At 39.1% G+C, this 21783-nt stretch overlaps 1 protein-coding gene across 3 annotated transcripts in view; it reads left to right on the top strand.

Annotated features, from left to right (window-relative positions):
* AFAP1L1 (actin filament associated protein 1 like 1) overlaps positions 1–21783 on the top strand; it is an 84036-nt gene that overhangs the window by 29868 nt on the left and 32385 nt on the right. For all 3 annotated transcript variants that reach the window (XM_072631011.1, XM_072631013.1, XM_072631012.1), the window contains exons 2-5: positions 6382–6510; positions 9032–9115; positions 11123–11208; positions 14104–14212. In XM_072631011.1, the coding sequence (XP_072487112.1) occupies positions 6382–6510; positions 9032–9115; positions 11123–11208; positions 14104–14212 (408 nt within the window). The remainder of the gene's footprint in view (positions 1–6381; positions 6511–9031; positions 9116–11122; positions 11209–14103; positions 14213–21783) is intronic.

Genomic DNA, 21783 nt, shown 5'->3' with positions numbered 1-21783 from the left:
TTCTGCTTTTGAAAGCATTCTTCTCCTCATTGGCTTTTTGAACCTCTTTTGCCAATTGAGTTAGGCTAGTTTTCAAGGTGTTAATTTCTTCAACATTTTTTTGGTTCTCCTTTAGCAGGGAGCTGATCTGCTTTTCATGCTTCTCTTTCATCCCTCTCATTTCTCTTCCCAGTTTTTCCTCCACCTCTCTAACTTGATTTTCAAAATTCTTTTTGAGCTCTTCCATGGCCTGAGCCCATTGGGTGGGCTGGGACACAGAATCCTTGATTTCTGTGTCTTTGCCTGATGGTAAGCATTGTTCTTCCTCATCAGAAAGGAAGGGAGGTAATGTCTGTTCTCCAAGAAAGTAGCCTTCAATAGTTTTATTTCTTTTCCCTTTTCTGGGCATTCTCCCCAGCCAGTGACTTGACCTCTGAATATTCTCCTCACACCCACCTCGCCTCCTGGTCCTCCCAGCCAGCGTTTGGGGACTGAGATTCAAATGCTGCTTCCCACCTTAGGGCTTTTGGCGGGGGCAGGGCTGCTATTCAGTGTGAGAATTAAGTTCAGATGGTCAGGTCGGGGCAGGGCCGCCTCTCAGGCTCAGTTCCCTCAGGGGGTTTATGTACAGACCTTCCACAATGGATCCAGGCTCCCACCCGCTTGGGGAGCCCCTGTCTGCAGCCGCCTCTCAGCTTCTACCTCCCGGGGGGGCCGGAGCCATGGGGGCACCCCACTCCCCTCTCGACCCGCCAAAGAGACTCTCTCACCGACCCCGTCACCTGTGGGTGGCGGGACTTGTGCCGCCGCTGGAGATCCCGTCCCTGAAGCCTGCTCGGATCTGTACCTCTTGGAGCCGCGGCCGCCGCAGGTCTGCGCTGGGATCTGCGTCTGCAGCGCGACGGACCTTTTGCGAGAGGTTTGCAGGTCCCTCTGTGGGTGGAGGGACCCGTGTGGCCGCTGGAGATCCCGTCCCCATAGCCCGCTTGGATCTTTTCCTCACGGTGTCGCGGCCGCTGCAGGGCTGCCCTCTGCTCCCAGTCCCGGCGCCCAGTCCGCAGCGCGAAGGACCCCCCGCGAGAGGTTTGCAGGTCTCTCCGGAACAGAAATCTCCCTCGCTCCAATATTCCGTGGCCTCTGGGTGCAGAATTCACTGTGAGTTGGTACCCTCTAGCCGTTCTGTGAGTTGTGGGTTTGGAGCTATGTGTATGTGCGTCTTTCTACTCCACCATCTTGGCTCCGCCCCAACTCCAGTCTTTACTAGAAGTCTCACTCTGGGCAAGTCACTTCCAACTTTATGACCCTTGGCTTCCTTATTTGAAAATTTGTACTATCTTGTAATGTTACCGCTTTTTGCTTCTCTTCCAGATTTCTCTTCTTCTTCCAGATTGTTGTTTATTGCTTTAAATTTATGTTCCCAAGCAGTTATACTCTCTTGTTTCTTAGGCAAAGTTTGCCATCATGGTTTCAAGTTTTCTATTCTGCTGATTATTCTAGCTATTATAGGCTATACATTCTGCTTTCACAATTCTCATTTGTCTTTTAAACCATTCAGGAACATCCTGCTGTGTTTCTTTATTCTCTTGGGAATCCACAGGGTCCTTTGCCTCATAGGTATTGATTCATTTTCTTGTCTTATAATGTTTATTCATAGATATCTGGAACTGTTTAGCTTATCTGGAGATATTTTTCTGTTATTAATATATTCCCTGCTGGCTTATCTGCTTATGCTCAAGCTCTTTGAGTTTTCTTCATCCCCAAAACTCTGGTAATTTAAGTCTTTTTCCTTTATATTCACTATCACTCACTATTTGGCTCTTTATCCTTTGATGGCAATTTTCTTGAGAGCTGGACCTCAAAGCCATCTCAGAATCCTTCCACATTGAGCAAAGGGAAGTTCATGGTTCACCAGCTTTGGTCTTTGCTTTAAGAGACTTCTAGGCATGGAGCCACAGCTGAATGCCAGCCCCCTTTCCTAAAGGCCTAGTGGAGCACCACATACATGCTGGAACCCTGCCCTGCTGTAATTCCCTCTGTTCCTAAGTTCTCTAGCTGAACTTTGTTGTACTGTTGCAGCACATAACTCTGCCCTGCATTGCCCTCCAAGCCAAAACAAATTTCCACCTTTTGGTTTTATACAGGCTACAAATTGAGTTCTATTGCAACCTCAGTTCATGTAGCCCTGCCAGAGTGTGGGTACTAAGTGAGCCAGGTTAAGGGTTGAGGATTAGCCTTCTTATTAGGGTTGTCTTGGTGTCTTAGACAATGGAGATAACTGAAATTTCTTGATTTCTTACATATAATTCTTATTTTGGAGAGGTTTAAGAATTTCAGAGAAAGTGCTTAGTCTGTCATCTTATTGGTCACATGACCAAAAATCCAAAAATTGTACTGTCTCTATCAGAGGGATGTAGCAAGAAACACACTATAGAAGTCTTTAAATCTTTGTAGAGGCATGAGCTGTTATTATTATGTTTTTGTGAAACAATATAATTTCTCATCATTCTTTGCCAGTTTATTTATAGTCCTATTGAGAAACAGAGGTATGAACTAAGTGCTAAAATGAAACCTACCATTGTCAAGAAGCATTCACTGCATGTGTATGTGTACTAGGGATTGGGGGTCTAGAGAGGTATTCAATATACAGTGCTTCAAAGCCCTTAAAGATCTTACAAATCTAGCAAAGACTTCAATTTAATTCATTAAGCATCTATTAAGTGCCTCCTATATGCCAGGCACTGTGCTAGGCTCAGGAGACATAAAGACAAAAATGAAACAAAATCCTCCCCTCAAGCAGGTTACATTCTTTTGGGAGAAATCATATGATCGTGTGTGTGTGTGTGTGTGTGTGTGTGTGTGTGTGTGTGCATGCATGTGCACACGCACGCATGTGTGTAATTTTTGGAGGGAGGGCATACTTCTGCTATGCAGGTTAATTTACTAACAATAGACCACAGGTTCCAGAAGGTACAGTGGAGGGAGAGGGAGTTGAACAAGATGGGAGCACTACAGTGATGGGCCTGGATGGACATAAGGGAACAGCAAAAAGGTGGTCAGAGGTGGTCAGAGAAGGAAGTTTTGCCTACCTAGGCAATGCAAACAATTCAGACCTAGCCTTTTTCCAGACTTCATTTTTGGCAAAGAAATGACCATTCTTCCAGTGTCTCGGGTTCTTAACCTAACCTTTATCTCTGACACTCCACCGACATATCCAGTCAGTTTCCAACTCTTGTCATTTCTACCTCTATAATATCTTTTAATACCTACCACTTCTCTCTACTCACATAGTTACCACCTTAGTCCAAGCCCCTATTATCTCTCATTGGCAATTGTTATTGTTCAGTCATTTCGGTCATTTCCTACTCTTCATGACCCCATTTGGATACTAGAGCTCATTTCACAGATGAAGAAAGGAAGGCAAACAGAGTTAAGGGACTTTCCTAGGGTCACACAGCTAGTAAATGTCTGTGTACAGATTTACACTCATGGAGATGACTTCAGGCCATGTGCTCTATCCATTGCACCTCCTAGATTCTCATCTTTTATTTATATTATTTCAAAAGTTCCTAATTGGTCTCGCTGCCCCAAATCTATCTCTATACCAGTCCATCTTCTATACTTATTATGGAAGTATAGCATACTTAAATACAGATCTGACAATATAATTCCCTTACTCAGTTAACTCCAGTGGGTCCCTACTTTGAACTGGATATAGTATAAGCTCCTCTATTTGGCTTTTGGAGCCCTTTGTAGCCTGACCCTAACCTACCCTTCCAATCTCATCAGACATTACTCCTGTTCTCTTTGATCCAGTCAAATTCTCCTTTCCTTTACTCCTGAGAGACTCCACCTTCCATCTCTGTGCCTTTTAACTAGTTGTTTCCCATACCTAGCATCACATCTTCATTTTGGCCTCATGGAATCCCTCTCTTCCTAGAAGACACAGCTTCAACATCACCTTCTTCTACAGGAAGCCTTTCCTGATCCTCTCAGCTATTTGTGCCTTCCCTTCCAAACTAGTCTTTATTCTCCTTATTTTTATTCTACATAGCTTTCTTCATTATTGATCCTCTGGAATGATGGCTGATCCTTGTATTGATCAGAGTCTAGTGTTCTTCTCACTGAATCATGGTGTTTTCACAAAACATAAGGCTTCTTAGCAAAGTAGAAGGGGAAAGAGAGTCCAAGTCAAGGGAACAGGGTGAGAAAAGGCACTGAGCCAGTAATATTTGTGACATAATCTAGTCTGGTCAGAATGGGTCATGTGTACAGAGTGGTAAAAGAGGTAATAGCAACAACTCCCATTTTGGATCTGCTTCATAGTTCACAAAGCACTTCTCTCAAAACAACCCTGTTAGTAGGTAGTTAATTCAGAGCAGCTAGGTGATTCAGTGGATGAAACAACAGGCCTGGAGTCTAGAAGACGAGTTCAAATTCAGCCTCAGATACTAACTATATGACCCTGAGCAAGTCACATAACCCTATCTGCCTCAGTTTCCTTGTCTGTAAAATGAACTGTAAAAGGAAATTGCAAACTACTCCTGTATCTTTGCCAAGAAAACCCCAAATGGGGTCACCAAGAGTCAGACCCAACTCAACACCACTCATAACAAATCTCCTTAAGTACAGGGACAGTTTTGTTTTTCCTTTGTATCCCCAGTGCACAGCATGGAGTCAGGAACATAATAGGTGCTTATTAAGTGCTTATTGATGGATTGATTAGGTTCTTTAGTGCCAGTAACCAGAATGTAGGAGAGAAGAAACAGAACAGGGAGAAGAAGAGAGCAGAAGTTGAGAGGTACTAATTACTCTGACAGTTATCTTAGGAGACTATAAAGTCAATAGAAGTTAATCTTATGACATGGTAGTTAAAGCTAAGCTGATTTTAAGGGAAAGGGACCTGAACCTGTAATTTCAATGGTATAGGAAACTCCCAAGTTAGGACACTCCCTTTACCAACGTATGTCAACAACTCATAGTCTTACAGAGTTGTCTAGAACACTTGCCCTAGGTCACACAGCCAGTATGTGGCAGAGGCAGGACTTGATAGAGGCCAGGTCTCTCCATTATGCCATGATGTCCCTTAATTATATCTTACAGAACACTAATATTGGCTTAGTTTCAAAAACAAGGAAGGTCTTCATCTTTGCCCTCTTCCCATCCCTTATGCTTATTTCCGGAAATCACATTTTAGCAAGGGTGTTGATTAGTTGGAGGCGACAATGAAAAGAGTCACGAAGCCCTGAGTTCAAATTTGACCTCAGATACATAGTAACTCAGATACATATTAACTGACCCTGGGCAAGTCACTTAACCTCTGTTTGCCTTGGTCCACTAGAGAAGGAAATGGCAAACCACTCTAATATTTGCCAAAAAACAAAAAAACAAAAAAACGGAGTGGAGGGAGTGGAAGGGGCATACTTGGTGTATAATAAGCACTTAATAAATGTTTACTGATTGACTGGTAATCAAGAAATATAGGAAATTAACACAACAATTCCCCAATATAAGACCCCAATGGAGCACATATTATACTCAAAATAATAATTATAAACTATTAATAGCCATAAGAAATATTGCTCCAAATTTCTACCAATAAGAGATATAGATTGAAACAACTGAGGTTTCACCTCATATCCAGCAAATAAACAAAGATAACAAAAGACTGAAATAGTTCCTATTGGAGGTGCCTTGTGAAAAGAGACACATTAATACACTGTTGGTGAAACTGAATTGGGCCAACCATTTTGTGAATAAAGCCAAAAGGGGGAGGAGAACTAAAATGTCCATTGTCACCTTTGATCTAGAGACCCTATTACTAGGCATACAGCCCACTGAGGTCAAACATAGAGGAAAAAAAAGTTCCATATACCTAAAATATTTAAGCAGCACTTTTGATAGTAGCAAAGAATTGGAAACAAAGTAAGTCACAATTTGGGAACTTCTACACAAATTGCAGTATATAAATATATAGTAATAGAATATTATATTCTAAGAAAAGATGAAGATTGAAGAACCTCTCTAGAGGTTTTAGGGTGGAGTCTGAATGATTATTTAGCAAGAGTGTGGTAGATGAGATTCCTGCTCTGACATCATTTTCAACCCTAAGATTCTACAATTCTGCTTTTATTGCCTCCAAAGCTGAGGACACCAGACCTCCTTCTTAAGTAGCATGTTCCCAGCCTCTCCAGCCCTGCCCTGTGCTTATAGAGCTATTGCTAATGCCTGACTGGTCTCCTTCACTGTCCACATCCTGTGTCAGGTGCACCCTCTCTGGATGGAAAGAGGGGGATCCCAAGGAAGAAACAGAAACCCTGGTCCCCTTGGCCTCTTCCTTTTCATTTTCCCAGGACTCTGGAACCATCACCATCAACTTGTATCTTCTGCCTTTTTTTTTTAAAGTGCTGGAGCAGCTCCTCCCTGAGCTTACGGGACTGCTCAGTCTTCTGGACCATGAGCCCCTGAGTGAAGCTGCCTTGGAGAAGAAAGTGGCTGTCTCAGCCATTCTGAAGAACCTGCAGCCTCTTTCAGGTCAGTCCCTCCCTTCCTCTCTGCCCGAGAAAGCTGCTCAGCCAAACAGCTCCTACCTCCTCATAATTAGCGCTGTCCCATTAATGTGCTGACTCAGCAAATAAGACATCATTGATGTCTTCAAGAGCGGGTGGGGGTAAGGAAAATCGTTGTGGAGATGGGCTTCAAATTGGACTTTAAAAGATGAGTAAGTGAAGAGGGGGAAGGGCCAGTTTATGATTATAGACATTTAAAATGAACCAGAATCCAGGAGAGTACAGAAGTGTTCAGACAATAGTCCAGTCATCCTATGAATGGGGCATACAATGAATGGAGGAGGGTAAAGGGTAGAATACCAGGCAGAGGAATTTGAACCTTACTTGATAAGCAGCAGGCAGTCATTGAAGATTTTTGAGTGTATCATTAATGGGATCAGTTCTATACCCATGAAAAGGTATTATTCTGACTGGGTTGTGAAGGATAGATTTAAAAAAATAAAAGAGTAGGGATGGGAAGATCCATTAGGAAGCTATTGCAAGAATCCAGGTGCAGGATGATGAGGATGTATCTACTGGAAAGGTAATGATGAAAATACAGAGGAAATGGATGGGAAGGAGACAGAAGGCAGGGGCAGAATCTAGTATCATTTGGAAACTGATATGGTTTGGATGATGAGACAGAGCTAATATCTAGTGGCCAACATGGAGATAGCGATAGGGAGAATGATGGTGACATGCACATGATTCTCTGGGCCTAGGAGCTACTCAGAGGTATGCTTTGCATGACCTGGCCTCAGAAGGGCCTTATTCTATGTTATCTTGTTTTTATATCCTCCACTACATATTATCCAGCTTCTACTCTCCACACTAGAACAGTTTCCCTCTTCTCCTTCCAGAGGTGCAAACTAAAATAGGTCAGGAAAGATGTCATCATTTTGCCTTTTGTGAGCATTCTTTAATTTCAGAAGGTCTCTTGAGATGTGCTGGTCCGTTTCATCTGTGGGCTCAGCCCTTCCAGGTCCAAATGATGGATTCTAACTGGGAAGGCCCTTCCCCTTTATGGGCCTCAGTTGTATTTTTTTCTCTTTTATAAAATGAAAAGTTTGGCTTCAATGGTCTTCTAAGTTCCCTTCCATCTCTAAACCCTATATTACTTTTAATAAACCCAGTGAAATGAGATCCATACTATTCACTGTCTTGCTGAATAATGGCCTTCCTCTCTCAACCAAGGGAATACTTTAGAGGACCAGCTAATCCAGTTTCTCTGTCACTTCAAAATACAGTACCCCAAGAATAGACCAAGACATGCCCATTCTTCATAGTCCCTGCTTTTATATAGATAAAAGGAAGTAGGACTGTGATATATCAAATAATCTTAGTTTCCATTTATTCAGCATTTTACAGTTGACAGGGCAATTTCCTCAGTTTCCCAATAGGATAGGTAAAACAAGTATTATTCCGATTTTTCACAGGAGTAAATTGAGACCTAGAAGCAGAAAAAAACTGGCCACTGTCCTATGAGGTTTAATTGATGGAATAGGGTGTATTTAGCTGAGAAAAGAGAAGACTAAAAGGATACATAGCTGTCTTCGTGTATTTGACTGTTATGTGGAACAGAGATTAGCTTTACTCTACTTGGCCCCCAGAGCAGACATAGTATCAGAGAGCAGAAGGTGATGAAATATGAGGGAGCTGAGTGAGTCACTAAAACTTTGAGTCTCAGTTTTCTCACCTGTAAAATAGGTTTAGTAACAGTACCTATCTTACAGAATTGTGGTGTTTTCAAATAGGAGAATGTAGGATAGAGTGCTTTATAAACACTAAAGTGCTAGGTCAATATGTGCAATTATTATTGCTCTTGGCCTATCAGAGCTGTCCAAAAGTGACATGATACTGCCTTCAGCAGTAATACATTCTCCATCTCTGAAGATAAGATCTTCAAGGGGAGTCTGGATAACTGCTTAGGAGGAAGAAGATTCCTACTCTGGTTTGGGTCTGGACATGATGACCCTTGAGGCCCCTTCTCACTCCCAGATCCTCCCAGCCCTAGGCAAGGAGAGATAAGACTTGAGTCCCAGGTATCCTGACTCAAAGGCTTCCATCTTTTCTAAGATACCAAGTCAGGCCACCTCTGGTTAAAGGAATTATATGTGTACTCAGGTCTGACCTGATGTAACAAACTAAAATCATAGACACCAAGAATGTTAGTGCTGAAATGGGCCTTCGAGAGCATCTCAGCCAGCCCTCCCATTTTACATTAGGGAAACTGAGGTCTACAAAGCAAAGTCAATTGCATAAAATCAAAAGGTAAATTACTGACAGGGCTGGAACTTAGTTCTCCAGTGTGCTTTCCACTGTACTAGCCTGTCTCCATCCCTCTAAGCCCCCTGTGTCCTATCTCTCCACTCGATCCTTGGTAGATATGGAGGGAAGGTTTCCTAACTTTATACAGTATCTGGAGGGGATCCTCTAACTTCCTTTTAGACTAAGGCAGTAGTAAGAAGAGTTCCTTCTTCCTCTTGACTATTTATCCTTCTTTGCAGGAAAGGAGATATCTTACATGTATATGAACACAGCAGACTTGCACTCTGGACCTAGCTTTGTAGAGTCACTTTTTGAAGAATTTGGTATGTATTTCATACACACAACTCTTGTCTCCCTCTGTGGTTCCCTGAAATGCCTGGGTGACCCCTGACTTATCCTCTGTCTGAGAATATCTCATAGACAAGTCAGAGCTGAGAAGAGCCTTAGAGATAACCAATTCCAACCCTTTCCATTAACAGAGAAAGAAACTGAGACTGAGAAATCCAAGTGACTTGTCCAAAGTCATATAGTAAGTCAACAACAGAGCCAGCCTTAGAAGCCCAATCTTCTGGCTTCAAGTTCAATGTTCTTGCTATTACATAGCACTCCTTATGAATAGCATTTAACCATTTTGAAGAGCAAGGATGAATTCAGGCTTTTTAGACATATTTATTAGGACCCAAGGAAACCTAGTTTTGAGTTTGAAAGAAGAATGGGTATGGTTTTGGTTCACTTCGGATTAAACTGAGAGACAAATATTGGAGTAGTTCAAAGAACTGTGACTGAAAAAATCAGGAAATGTCTTTGGAGTCAGAGGACCTGAGTTCATACCCTGCCTCTGACCCTACCTTCATGACCTTGTGCCAGTCACTTCTAGCTCTTGAGCTTTTCTCCTCTGAGATCTGCCACTCTGTGTGACCTTGGGTAAGCCCTTTCCCATTTTGGGCCTCAGCTTCCTAATCTATAAAATTAAGGGAATTAGAAAAGATGATTTCAAGAGGTTCCTTTTATTTCTAACTTTCAACTCAGTGCAACCAATGTTTGTCAGGTTCCTTTTATATACAAGGCCTTGAGTTAGGTGTTGGGCATACGAACATTGATCTAAAAAATGATAACATTTACATAGTATTTTCAGGGTAATAAAGAACTTTCTGAGCAATTTTGTGGGGTAGATATGATATAGACCCTGCTTTCAAGGCACTAGTAATAGAATGGGGTTTTACATTCAATTCCAAGTAGAACAGAAAGGGACTGTTTTGTTTTGTTTTTCATCTTTGGTATCTCCGTGCCTTAGCTCTGTAAGTCTGGCACATGATAGGCAATTAATAAATGTTTGTTGATTGTTGATGGATTAATTGAACATATGCAAAAATCACTATAATACAATGGAAAATGAGATAAGAGAAAAGGAAAACACTCTAGGCAGTGTTAGAACTCAGAAGCAGGAGAGATCACTTTTACTGGGAGTGGTGGAGGGGCAGGGTGGAGAATCAGAGAAGGCTACTTAGAAAAGGTAGCACTTGAGGTAGACCTTGAATAAGAGGAAAGACTTCCATAAGCAGAGATATGGGGGGTTGGGGAATCCATTTCTAGGCTTTGGTGGGGGCAGTGTGATCAGACAGAAGAGACAGGAGAGAGGGGGATGGAGAGTAGACCCTTTGGCTGTAATATAGAATATATGAAGGGGAGACATAGCTATGGTGGAATATAAATTCTTTCATTAGTTGATTCAACAAAGTTTTAATAAACTTTTTTTTTGCAGAGTGGTGCTAGAAGAAATAAAAATTTAGATAAGGCATGGTCCCCATCTTTATCATGCTTCTACTTTGGTGGGAGGATAAAATTTAAAGAAATAAATCTGACTATGTGATTATAATAATAACTTTATCATAATATAGTTATATTACTATGTTATAATGTTATATAATAATGACTATATAATTGTAATTCACAGCATTATATGCTTTAGTGAGGCATGCTAACTGTCTCCTGATAGAGCTATGGACTAAGGTTGTGGAATGAGTCATATTTTTGGGGAATGGCTAGTGTTGGAATTTGTTTTGCTTGCCTATGAATATTTGTTACAAGAGTTTTTTCCTTTTTTTTAACTGGGGGAAGTTAGAGGAAGAAGTCAAAGAAAAATTAATTAGTTAATTAATTGAAGAAATTAGCAAGGTATATAACAAATTATGTGAGATCAGTGATGGAAAGTCTTTATAATCAGAGAGTTCAGGGAAGCCTTCATGAAAGATGGGGCCTTTTAGTTGAGATTTAAAAGATGGAGTTCATACCAGGCTCAATCTCTGTCTAATGGTCTGAATCTTCCCTAGACTGTGCCCTGAGCGACCTTCAGAACATGCATGAGGAGGATGACAGAGACAGCTTGGAGCCAGCAACGAGCCAGTTGCCGAGAAAAGTGAGTTAGGGACCAGAGTGTTTTTTGTGCTGATCTCTCCCCTTGACAGTAAGGATTGGCCCTAGTTCTGTCATTCAAAGTAGTGCTGTGTCAAAACTGAATACAGAGCATCTCAAAGCTAGAAGGGCTACCAAAGGGCACTTAATCCAACCCACTCCTCCCTGAGCAAGAGTCCCCTCTCTAATGTCCCTGACAATGGATCCATCATCTTGAAGATTTCCAGGGATGGGGAACTCACTGTCTTCTAAAGTAGGCCATCTCACTTGAGAAGAGCTCTATCAGGAAGTTATTTTTATACTGAGCTGAAATCTATTTCTTTGCAGTTTCCAGCCATTGTTCCTACTTCTGCCCTATGGGACCAAGCAGAATGAATGTAATCCTTTTTTTTAGTTGAAAGCCCTATAAACAGTTCAATGCAATTATCATCTTTCCTTCCACCCCCTCTTATTTTTCCAGGCTAAATGTTCTCAGTTCCTCTCAACAGACTCTCACATGGCATAGTCTTCAGTCCCCTCACCTCCCTGGTCATCCTCTAGGATATGTGCTAGTTTGGCAACTTCCTTTCTAAGCAAAGCAATGATGTCTGGAATGGAACACAAAACTCTGTGGGGTCAGACTAGGGTAGAGGACTGCAGAATTTAGTAAGTTAAAATAGTAATTTAATCCTTGATTCTTTGTGGCACAGTGGATAGAGTTCCAGGCCAGAAAAGTTGGGAATACTCATCTTCCTAAGTTCAAATCTGGCCTCAGACTTGTAACAGCTGTGTGACCCTAAGCAAGTCACTTAATCCTGTTTGCCTCAGTTTTCTCATCTGTAAAATGAGCTGGAGAAAGGATATGGCAAACCAATCCAGTATCCATAATGAGAGTGACTCAACAAAACTACAAAAGATCCTAATACAGTACTTATGTTAATACAGTTTAAACTCAACATAGCTTTTTTATCTATCATGTTACACTTCTAGCTTGTGTTGTACAATTCTTCAAGACCCTCAGAATTTTTTTCACAAGAACTACTGTCTCACCAAACCTTTCTTGTCCTATTCTTTCACTCTATACAAGGGGCAACTCTGGAATCCTCCCAGGGAGATGCTGTGATTCTGTGACCTGAGCTCTCCTCCCATTTAATAGGATTTAGTCTTTAGGCTGAAGAATTATACTTACCTTCTATTGTCTTTGGTCCTGTGACCTTAGACAAATTATTTCCCCCTTTCTTGAGCTTTTGTTTCCTCATTAGTTAGATGGAGATATTAATCCCTTCCTTGCCTTCCTCACAGGGTAATTGTGAAGACTCAAAGGAGCTATGGCAAAGTCTTTGGTTTTTAAATTTATTTATTTATTTATTTTCAGTGTTCAAAAATTGCTTTTAAATTTTCTCCTCCTCCCACCCTCCTCCCTCCCCAAGATGGCATGCAATCTTATATGGGCTCTATACATACATTTGTAATGAACACATTTTCACATTAGTCATGTTGCATAGAAGAATTAAAAATGAATGAAAGCACTAGTAAAACTAAACAACCAAATGTAACAAAAGAGAAAATAGTCTGCTTCATTCTAAGTTCCGACTCCATAATTCTTTCTCTGGATATGGATGGCATTTTGCATCATGAATCCTTTGAAAATGTTGCCTTACTGTAGAGAACTAAGTCTATCAAAAACAACAGTGATTGTTACTATGTATAATGTTCTCCTGGTTCTGCTCACTTCACTCAGCATCAGTTCATACAAGTCCTTCCAGGTATTTCTGAAGTCCTCCTGTTCATCATTTCTTATAGCACAATAGTATTCCATTACATTCATATACCACAACCCCAACTGATGGGCATTTCCTTGATTTCCAGTTCTTGGCCGCCACAAAAAGAGCTGCTATAAATATTTTTATACATGTGGGTCCTTTTCTCAATTTTATGATCTCTTGGGGATACAGCCCTAGAAGTGATATTGCTGGGTCAAAGGGTATGCATATTTTTGTAGCTCTTTGGGCATAGTTCCAAATTGCTCTCCAGAATGGTTGGATCAGCTCACAGCTCCACCAACAATGAATTAGTGTTCCAACTATCCCACATCTTCTCCATTGTGTATCATTTTCCCTTTTTGTCATGTTAGGCAATCTGATAGGTGTGATGTGGTACCTCAGAGTTGTTTTGATTTGCATCTCTCTAATCAATAGTGATTCAGAACATTTTTTCATATGACTATTGATAGCTTTAATTTCTTGGCAAAATTTTGTAACTAACTATAAAGGACTCTAGAAATAGCAATTGTTTTTTTTTTCTCATTATTCATGAATTTACCTGGGGACGGATGTGTTGTGATAATAGGTCCTCCCTGGAGATGGAAGGCCATCATTCAAATGAAAAACAGTATCAGAGCAGTAGGAAGTTCCCTGCAATGGGAGATTGGGGTTTGAGTCTAGTCTTTGCTGCAGTCACACTGTGTGAAAGTGAGTGAATCATTTCGTCTTCCATAGTCTTGAGTTTCTATTGCATAAAACAGAAATTGTGATCTCTAAATTCCTTCCCATCCAGTGCCTTCCCTCTTTGTTTCTTGTTTATCCTGTATGTAGCTTGTTTTGTATTTATCTGTGTTCACATTTCACATGTCATTCCCCCCCCCCCCCCCCCCATTAGATTTTAAGCCCCTTAAGGGCAGGGACTTTTTCTATCCCTAGTGTTTAGCACAGTGCCTGGCACAGTGTAAGTGCTTAATAGATGTTTATTGTTCAGTTGATTGATTGATCCCTAATGTGCCAAAGTCCTGCCATTCCTAACACCAAGTTCTAGATTTGCATTGGAACTGGCATTCCTACTACTTGTGATCTCCCCTCTTCCTCGTCATGCCAGTCTCCTTTTCTTTGCTCATATTATCTTACTCTTTATTTTTTCCTTTTAGTCATCAGATCCTCCTCCACCACTTCCCACTAATCCTCCTCCAGATGATGACTATGAAGAAGCCCTACCTCTGGGTCCAGGCAAAACACCTGAGTACATCAGCTCTCACAGTGAGTCCACTAGGTGCTGGGGGTGGGTCAGACAGAGATGGAGGGGTGGAATAACGGGTAGTGATATTAATATGATGGTGGAGACTAGACTTGTGATTTCAATCTACTAATACAGACCAGCACTTTCTCTGCAACTTAAAATCTTAAAAGAGTTGTTTAAATCACTGAGAAGTTGAATGACTTTCCAAAGGGGTCACACAGCCAGTATGTTTTACTAATTTACTACAATACTAATTTACTCCTATCATGAGAGATTAATGCCCAAATAATAAATACATGTCATTATTAGAAGTGGTTTTCTCTATCAGTTTCTTATGATATTATTGGTGTAAATATAGAAATGTTGAAGGGGAGGAACAGGACAATTCCAGAGCAAATCCCCCAATTTTTTTAAATTTTGTTTTTATTTTTTAATCTTATTTAATATTTTATTCCCAATCACATGTAAAAACAACTTCAAAATTATTTTTTTTTCAAATTTTGAGTTCCAAATACTCTCCTTCTCTTCCTGTTCTCATTGTGAAGGCAGTTTGATGTAGGTTACATATGTGTAGTAGTCATGTGAAACACATTTTCACATAAGTCATTATTGGAAAGAAAACAGACCAAAAAACCCAAGAAATATAAAGAAAGTAAAGAAAAAAATACCTTTGATCTTCAGGCAAGCTCTACCAATTCTTTCTCTGGAGATGGAAAACACCTTTCATCAAAATTGCCTTGGATCATTGTATTGCTGAGAATAGCTAAGTTATTCATGATAGATCATCATAAAATATTGCTGTTATTTTGCACAATGTTCTTCTGGTTCTGTTCATTTCACTTTTCATCAATTCATGTGAGTCTTTCCATTTTTTTTCTGAGAACATCCTACTCATCATTTCTTAAAGCACAGTAATATTCCATTAAAGTTACATACAACAATTTGTTCAGCCATTCCCCAATTGAAGGACATCCCTTCAATTTCTAATTCTTTGCCACAACTAAAAGAGCTTCTGTAAATATTTTGGTATACATAAGCCCTTTTCTTTTTTGTTTTTTATCTCTTTGAGACAGTACCTAGTAGTGATATTATTTGCTCAAAGGGTATGCATGGTTTTATAGCCCTTTGAGCATAGTTCCAAATCTCTCTTGAGAATGGGTGAATCAGTATACAACTTCATCGTGGTAAATTGTTTTAATTTTCTCACATCCCCTTCAATGTTTGTCATTTTCCATTTCTGTCATATTAGTCAATCTGACAGGTGTGGGGTAGTAGCTCAGAGTTGTTTTAAATTGCGTTTCTCTTCAATAGTGATTTAGAACATTTTTATATGACTATAGATAGCTTTGATTACTTTGAAAACTGCCTGTTCTTATCTTTTGACCATTCATCAATTGAGGAATTTCTCTTATTTTTATGCATTTGTTTTCTATATTTGAGAAATGAAGTCTTTATAGAGAAACTCACTGTAAAATTTTTTTCACAGTAATGATTACCAACTATGTATTTTCCTCCATTCTACTTCTCCCATTTACCCTACTCTCTTTTTCCTTTCACCCTGTCCACTCTCAAGTGTTTTGCTCCCAATTTTTACCTCACCCAAAATGCCCTCTCTTCTATCCCCCACCTCATCCCCTTCTCTTCCTACTTTCCTCTATGGTAAGACAAGAATTCTATACCCATATGAGTGTGTATATTATTCCCTCTTTGAGCCAGTTATGATAGTAAAGTTCATGTGCTCCCCTTCCTGCTTCCCCTATTTTCCCCCTAGACTCTAAATACTCTTTCAGATCTCTTTTATGTCAGAGAATTTATTTCATTCTACCTTTCCCTTTCCCCTTTTCCCAGTACATTCTTCTTCCTCTTCCTTTAATCTTATTTTTTTTTTTTTAGATAATCGTGCCATCACATTCAATTCACACCTCTGCTTTCTGTCTATGTATATTCCTTCTAACTGCCCTAACAGTGAGAAAGCTTTTAGGAGTTATAAATATTATTTTCCCATGTAGGAATATAAAGAGTTTAACCTTATCAAATACCTTATGTTTTCTCTTTCCTGTTTACCTTTTTATGTTTCTTTTGCATCTTATATTTGAAAGTCAAATTTTCTATTCAGCTCAGGTCTTTTCATCAGGAATGTTTGAAAGTGCTTTATTTCATTGAATGTCCATCCCCCTCCCCCAAAGGATTATACTCAGTTTTGCAGAGTAGGTAATTCTTGATTGTAATCTAGCTCTTTTGCCCTTCAGAATATTATATTCCAAACCCTCTGATCCTTTGATGTAGAAGCTGTTAAATCTTTTGTTATCCTGATTGTGGATCCACAATATTTGAATTGTTTGTTTTTGACTGTTTGCAGTATTTTCTCCTTGATCTGGGAGGTCTAGAATTTGGCTATGATATTCCTGGGAGTTTTCATTTTGGGATCTTTTTCAGGAAGTGACCAGTGGATTCTTTTCAATTTCTATTTTACCCGTTGGTTCTAAAATATCATGGTAGTTTTCCTTGATAATGTCTTGAAAGATGATGTCTAGGTTCTTTATCTTCAGGTAGTCCAATAATTCTTAAATTATCTCTTGGATCTATTTTTCAAGTCAGTTTTTCCCATGAGAATTTCACATTTTCTTCTATTTTTTCATTCATTTGATTTTATTTGATTGTTTTTTGCTGTCTCATAAAGTCATTAGCTTCAGCTTGCCTAATTCTAACTTTTAAGGAATTTTCTTCAGTGAGTTTTTGTACCTCCTTTTCCATTTGGACAACTCTACTTTTCAAGGCATTCTTCTCTTCATTGAATTTTTGTGTGTCTTTTTCCTTTTGGTTAATTCTGCTTTTCAAGGCATTCTCTTCATTGGATTATTCTGTCTCTTTTACCATTTGGGCTATTTTGTTTTTTAATGTGTTATTTTCTTCAGTATTTTTTGAGGTCTCCTTTCCCAAGCTATTGACTCTTTTCATGATTTTCTTGTATGTATCACTCTCATTTCTTTTCCCAATTTTTTCCTCTGCCTCACTTTGATTTTTTTAAATCCTTTTTGAGGTTTTTCCATGACCTGAGACCAATTCATATTTTTCTCTGAGGCTTTGGATGAAGGAATTTTGACTTTGTTGTCTTCTGAGTATGTGTTTGATCTTCCTTGTCACCATAGTAACCTTTTCTAGTTAGAATACCTTTTTCTGTTGTTTGCTCATTTGCCAGCCTATTTCTTGACTTTCAGCTCTATGCTAAAGTGGGGCTCTTCTTCCCAAGTGGAGGGGATCCTGTCCCAAGCTTCGTGTTTTTGTGTAGCTAGAGGTAATTCTGGGGACCTATAAAGTTTTGGCTCTTCCAAGGTGGTGTGATGTAGGGAGAAGTGTCTTTACTACCCTCCTGTATTGTCCACTGGTTTGTGAGCGACCACAGGCACTCTTTTCAACCCTGGAACTGTAATGAGGGTCCCTGATCCTCTGAGGCTACAAGCTCTGCTGTGCTAGTGTGTCTTCTCTCTGAGACAAAGATTCAATACTGCGACCCAGATCCAAGTACAAGCAATATAAGGCAGTCCAGCCCCTGGTGCCAGCAAAGGGATCCATTGTAAAACTGCCTTCTGCAGTTTTCTGTTTCTGTTTTCTGATCCCCTTGCTGTTTGTGAGCTGAAAGGTCTGGAAACTGCCCCTTGAGGCTTGCTCCTACTTTGCTGGGGCCCAGTCTGTACCTTGGCTCAACCTGCACTGCACTGTACACCTTCCTCACCATGGTGCAACAGACGTTTCCTGCCAATCTTCTAGGTTGTTTTGGGCTGGAAAATTGTTTCACTCTGTCCTTTTGTGGGTTCTGCCACTCTAGAATTTGTTTAGAGTTATTATTTTAAGGTACTTGAAAGGGTTTGGGGGAAAACTCAGATGAGTCCCTGTCTTTACTCAGCCATCTTCCTCCAGTTGTTGGTAAGGAGCAATCCATGGTTAAAGAAACCTTCATAATTAAAAGTGCAAGATTTTGGAATTCTGTTTAATTTTGGATCAACATTAATCACAAAAGAAAAATATGTTTCCTTCTGATAAGTTTAATAGTATTTAACAAATAATGGTAGTAGAAAAAGCATTTAACCAATGTAATATAATATGTAAATGGAACTAACATGCCAATGAAAATTTTAAAAGGGTTATGGAATGAATTAAAAAGCAGAATCCTCGAAAATGTGGTTTATAGAAAAGACGTAATGAAAAACAATCCATATAAATTTAAATGAAAATTTTAATTTTAAATTGTTCATGTCATTAATAATTCATAAAATAGACAAAGACATTATATTATGAGGTTTTTTCTTTCTGAATGATGGTAAATCAAGTGTGTGTATGCATGTGTGTATTGTGCATGTATGTAAGCATATATGCACTCTTACTCTCATTAATCCTTAAATACTGCAAAATGAAACAAAAATCTTAAATTATTCACTTAATGTTTCTCTATAGTTACCAAGTCAAATGAAGACTAAACTAACTACGTCTAACAGATATAGAGAGAGAATTTAATGAGTAAAACCACAATGAACAGGTGAATTCATAAGCAAATTTTGTCAAACAAATAACTCCTCTACTATCTCTGGTTCTTCCTTTCAAGTAAACATAGTTTGGGGCCCTGTAAACAGGGAAATATCAGACCAAAAGATAATTTCATGCCAATATCCTGACATCTACATAAATATTAGAATATAGTAATACTTTAAAAAAAATTATCCATTTTGATCAAATGAGATTTATAATTGGAATGCAAGTAAGGCTAAATAAGAGGAAAGTGGTATAATGTATCAATAAGAAAAAAACTATAATTACATCAGATAGGGACCTTAATTTCTTTTAAAAATTATTTGTTGAAAAAACACCTAAGGACAAAACCTTTTCCTTAATACAGTAAAAACAAATAGAAAAAATAACTTGAAATGATGAGTTCACTTATGCAATAGAATAGCATAAGAATTCCTGTTATAATATTTATAAAACTGGACTGCCTGTTCTTTCTACTTCTTTTAATATGATGATAGATGCTAACCCACAGCAATAAGGCATGAAAAATTAAAGAAGCAAGTATTGGAGATGGAAATTTAAATATTTTTATGTTTTTATATTTAGAAAACCAACAATGACAAAAAGAATTTTTGAAATGAATTATTTCAGGAGAGTAGTTGGGAATAAAATAAACCACAAAATCATTTGCATTTCTATATTCTTCCCAACAAAATTCAAGATAGTCCCTAGTCTTAAGTAGTTTGAGACAACAGAAAGTTTCAGTTGCAACCAATATAGAAAGACCCACTGAGGCTTAGAGTACAGGGGCAAAGCCATTATTAATACATATTCCTACATGAAACTAAAAGTGACAGTTTCACAATGATTTTGACAAATAGTAGAGAGCTCAACATATGGAAATATATCCTCCCACTCACAGTTAGGCTAAGAATACATGGGGAAGGGCAAATGATCAATTCTTTCCAACATTATTAATGTAGAAATCACTGATTAATATAGTCAGTGTAAGGTAGATGAAGTTTTAATGTGTAAACATGCTGTCTTATGACCTGACATCATCTTTATCAAGTACCAACACTCCCTGAGTCACAGAATCAGTTATTTAGTGGGCTCAGAAAGTAACCCCAAATTAGTAAGTGAAGAAATTTTCTTAAAACTTCATAACATTGTAATCAACCATCATTTACATTTTATATATGGTGAAATAAAAGCAGTCTTTTACTCATCATGTTTTGTTAACTTGGATGATTGTAGAATAAGCAGGACATCTTTGGAAAACTGTACACTAGCTGTTTTCTATCTATAGTCTAGGGTTTTCCAAATCCATCTCTAGTTTGAGTCGCTACAAATCAAAGAGGGAATGATTTGAGAGATAATCCCTAGAGTGAAATCTAATCCATGTAAACCTAGAGTTCAGTGTGGTGGGCCATGGGATATAATAGTGTGCTCAGTGATTGGAGAAAAGCTAATTAAATTGTGGTTAATTGATGTTAATTAATGTAACAGTATTATGATATCATAGAAATGAAAAATGTATTCCAAGAAATGTTGGAAAATATGACAATGAGGCAAAAGGAGGTCAGCAGAACCAGAAGAATAGCAGACATTGACAACAATTTTGTGAAGGAAAAAATAAAACTGAGTTTTCTAAGTATACAAATGGAGTTATAAGAGGATGCAGAGGAGGTTCACTTTTGTGTTTAGCTTAATGTTGCCAAAATTGTACAATACAATTTTGTTATTTCTCTAGTTGATTAAGATATAAAAGGTTTGAGGGTTTGGTTGGAGGTTATTCCATGTTTGGTTTAGTTGGTTTAATTTTCATTTGTTATAAATACTTTTGTAGTAATAATAACAAAAATTACACAAAAACAATTTTAAAATGGTTCACTGAAATAGGAATCAAGAAATCTAGTTGAGTATTGATTCACATACTCAAGTGCGTGACCTAGGGCCAGTCCCTTCCCCTCCCTGGGACTCAGTTTCTTTGTCTCTTAAAGGGGGGAAAACTGGATTGGATGACTTGGTCTCTTCCCATGATGAGTGCCTCCAAGGTTCAAGTTCAAAGAGTTTCCAATGGAATAGAGCAATTCTAGCTCCACTCAAAGTCTCAAGGTTTGGTGTCAGGGGAGGAAAGAAAGGGGTTATAATCAGTATCCTTAAACTATTACAATTCTTTGGTCTGGAGAATATACTAGAGCTGTCCTTCCACTGAGGAAGCAGCAAGGCCAGGTTCACAATATCTCTGGGAATGGGAGAGCCATAAGGCCTGAGAGGGGAGTGACTCAGGAAGAGAGATAGTGGAACCTTTTCCAGGGTGGAAGGCCCCAGTGACGTCATACAGTATCCTTCCTGTCAGATATTGCCTCTGGATAGTATTGCCAGGTGTCCAGAGGTCTCCTTTCAGAGCAGGGATTGGACGGAATCCATTCCCTCTTTCTCCCTACAGTACCCACTTCCCACATTTCTCCTTCTAACCCTGTCTGTGACCAAACTAAGCCTTTGCTTAGCTTCTCAGCAGAGCCAATGTCCTTGTATTTAAGGACTCTGAGTCGTAACAGAGGAAGGAAGGGTCCTAGCTTCATAACAAGGTTTTGCTTTTTTCTACAACTGAAGGTACGACATGGTAGAGAGAACCATGGATTTGAAGTCATGAGACTTGAGCTTTAGGTCCAACTCTGACAAGACTTAGTGACTGGGCAAATCACTCTCCATAGCAGCAGACTATGATATAGGGTCTAACCTGCTGGAAATGGAGTCAGGAATCATTATTACATTCAAATCCCACTTCAGACACTTGCAAGCTGTATGACCCTAGGCAAGTCACTTAACCTTTGTTGGCCTCAGTTTTCTTATCTGTAAAATAGGGATGATAATAGGACCTATTTCTCAGAGTTTTTGAGGATCAGATAAGATAATATTTGTAAAGCGTTTTATAAATCTTAAAGCCCTATATAAATGTTGGGTAGTATTATCATTATTTCCATATATAATCTTTTGTATCCTCATTTGTAAAGTAGTAGTATGGCTACTGACTTCACAAGAATTTTTAGAAGCATATATTTTTTTAAAAAAAAACTTCCCT

The sequence above is a fragment of the Notamacropus eugenii genome, chromosome 1 (genome assembly GCF_028372415.1).
Source record: "Notamacropus eugenii isolate mMacEug1 chromosome 1, mMacEug1.pri_v2, whole genome shotgun sequence".
NCBI classification, from domain to species: Eukaryota; Metazoa; Chordata; class Mammalia; order Diprotodontia; family Macropodidae; genus Notamacropus; species Notamacropus eugenii.
The sequence above is the reverse complement of the archived record's forward strand: the minus strand, read 5'-3'. Positions and strand labels throughout refer to the sequence as shown.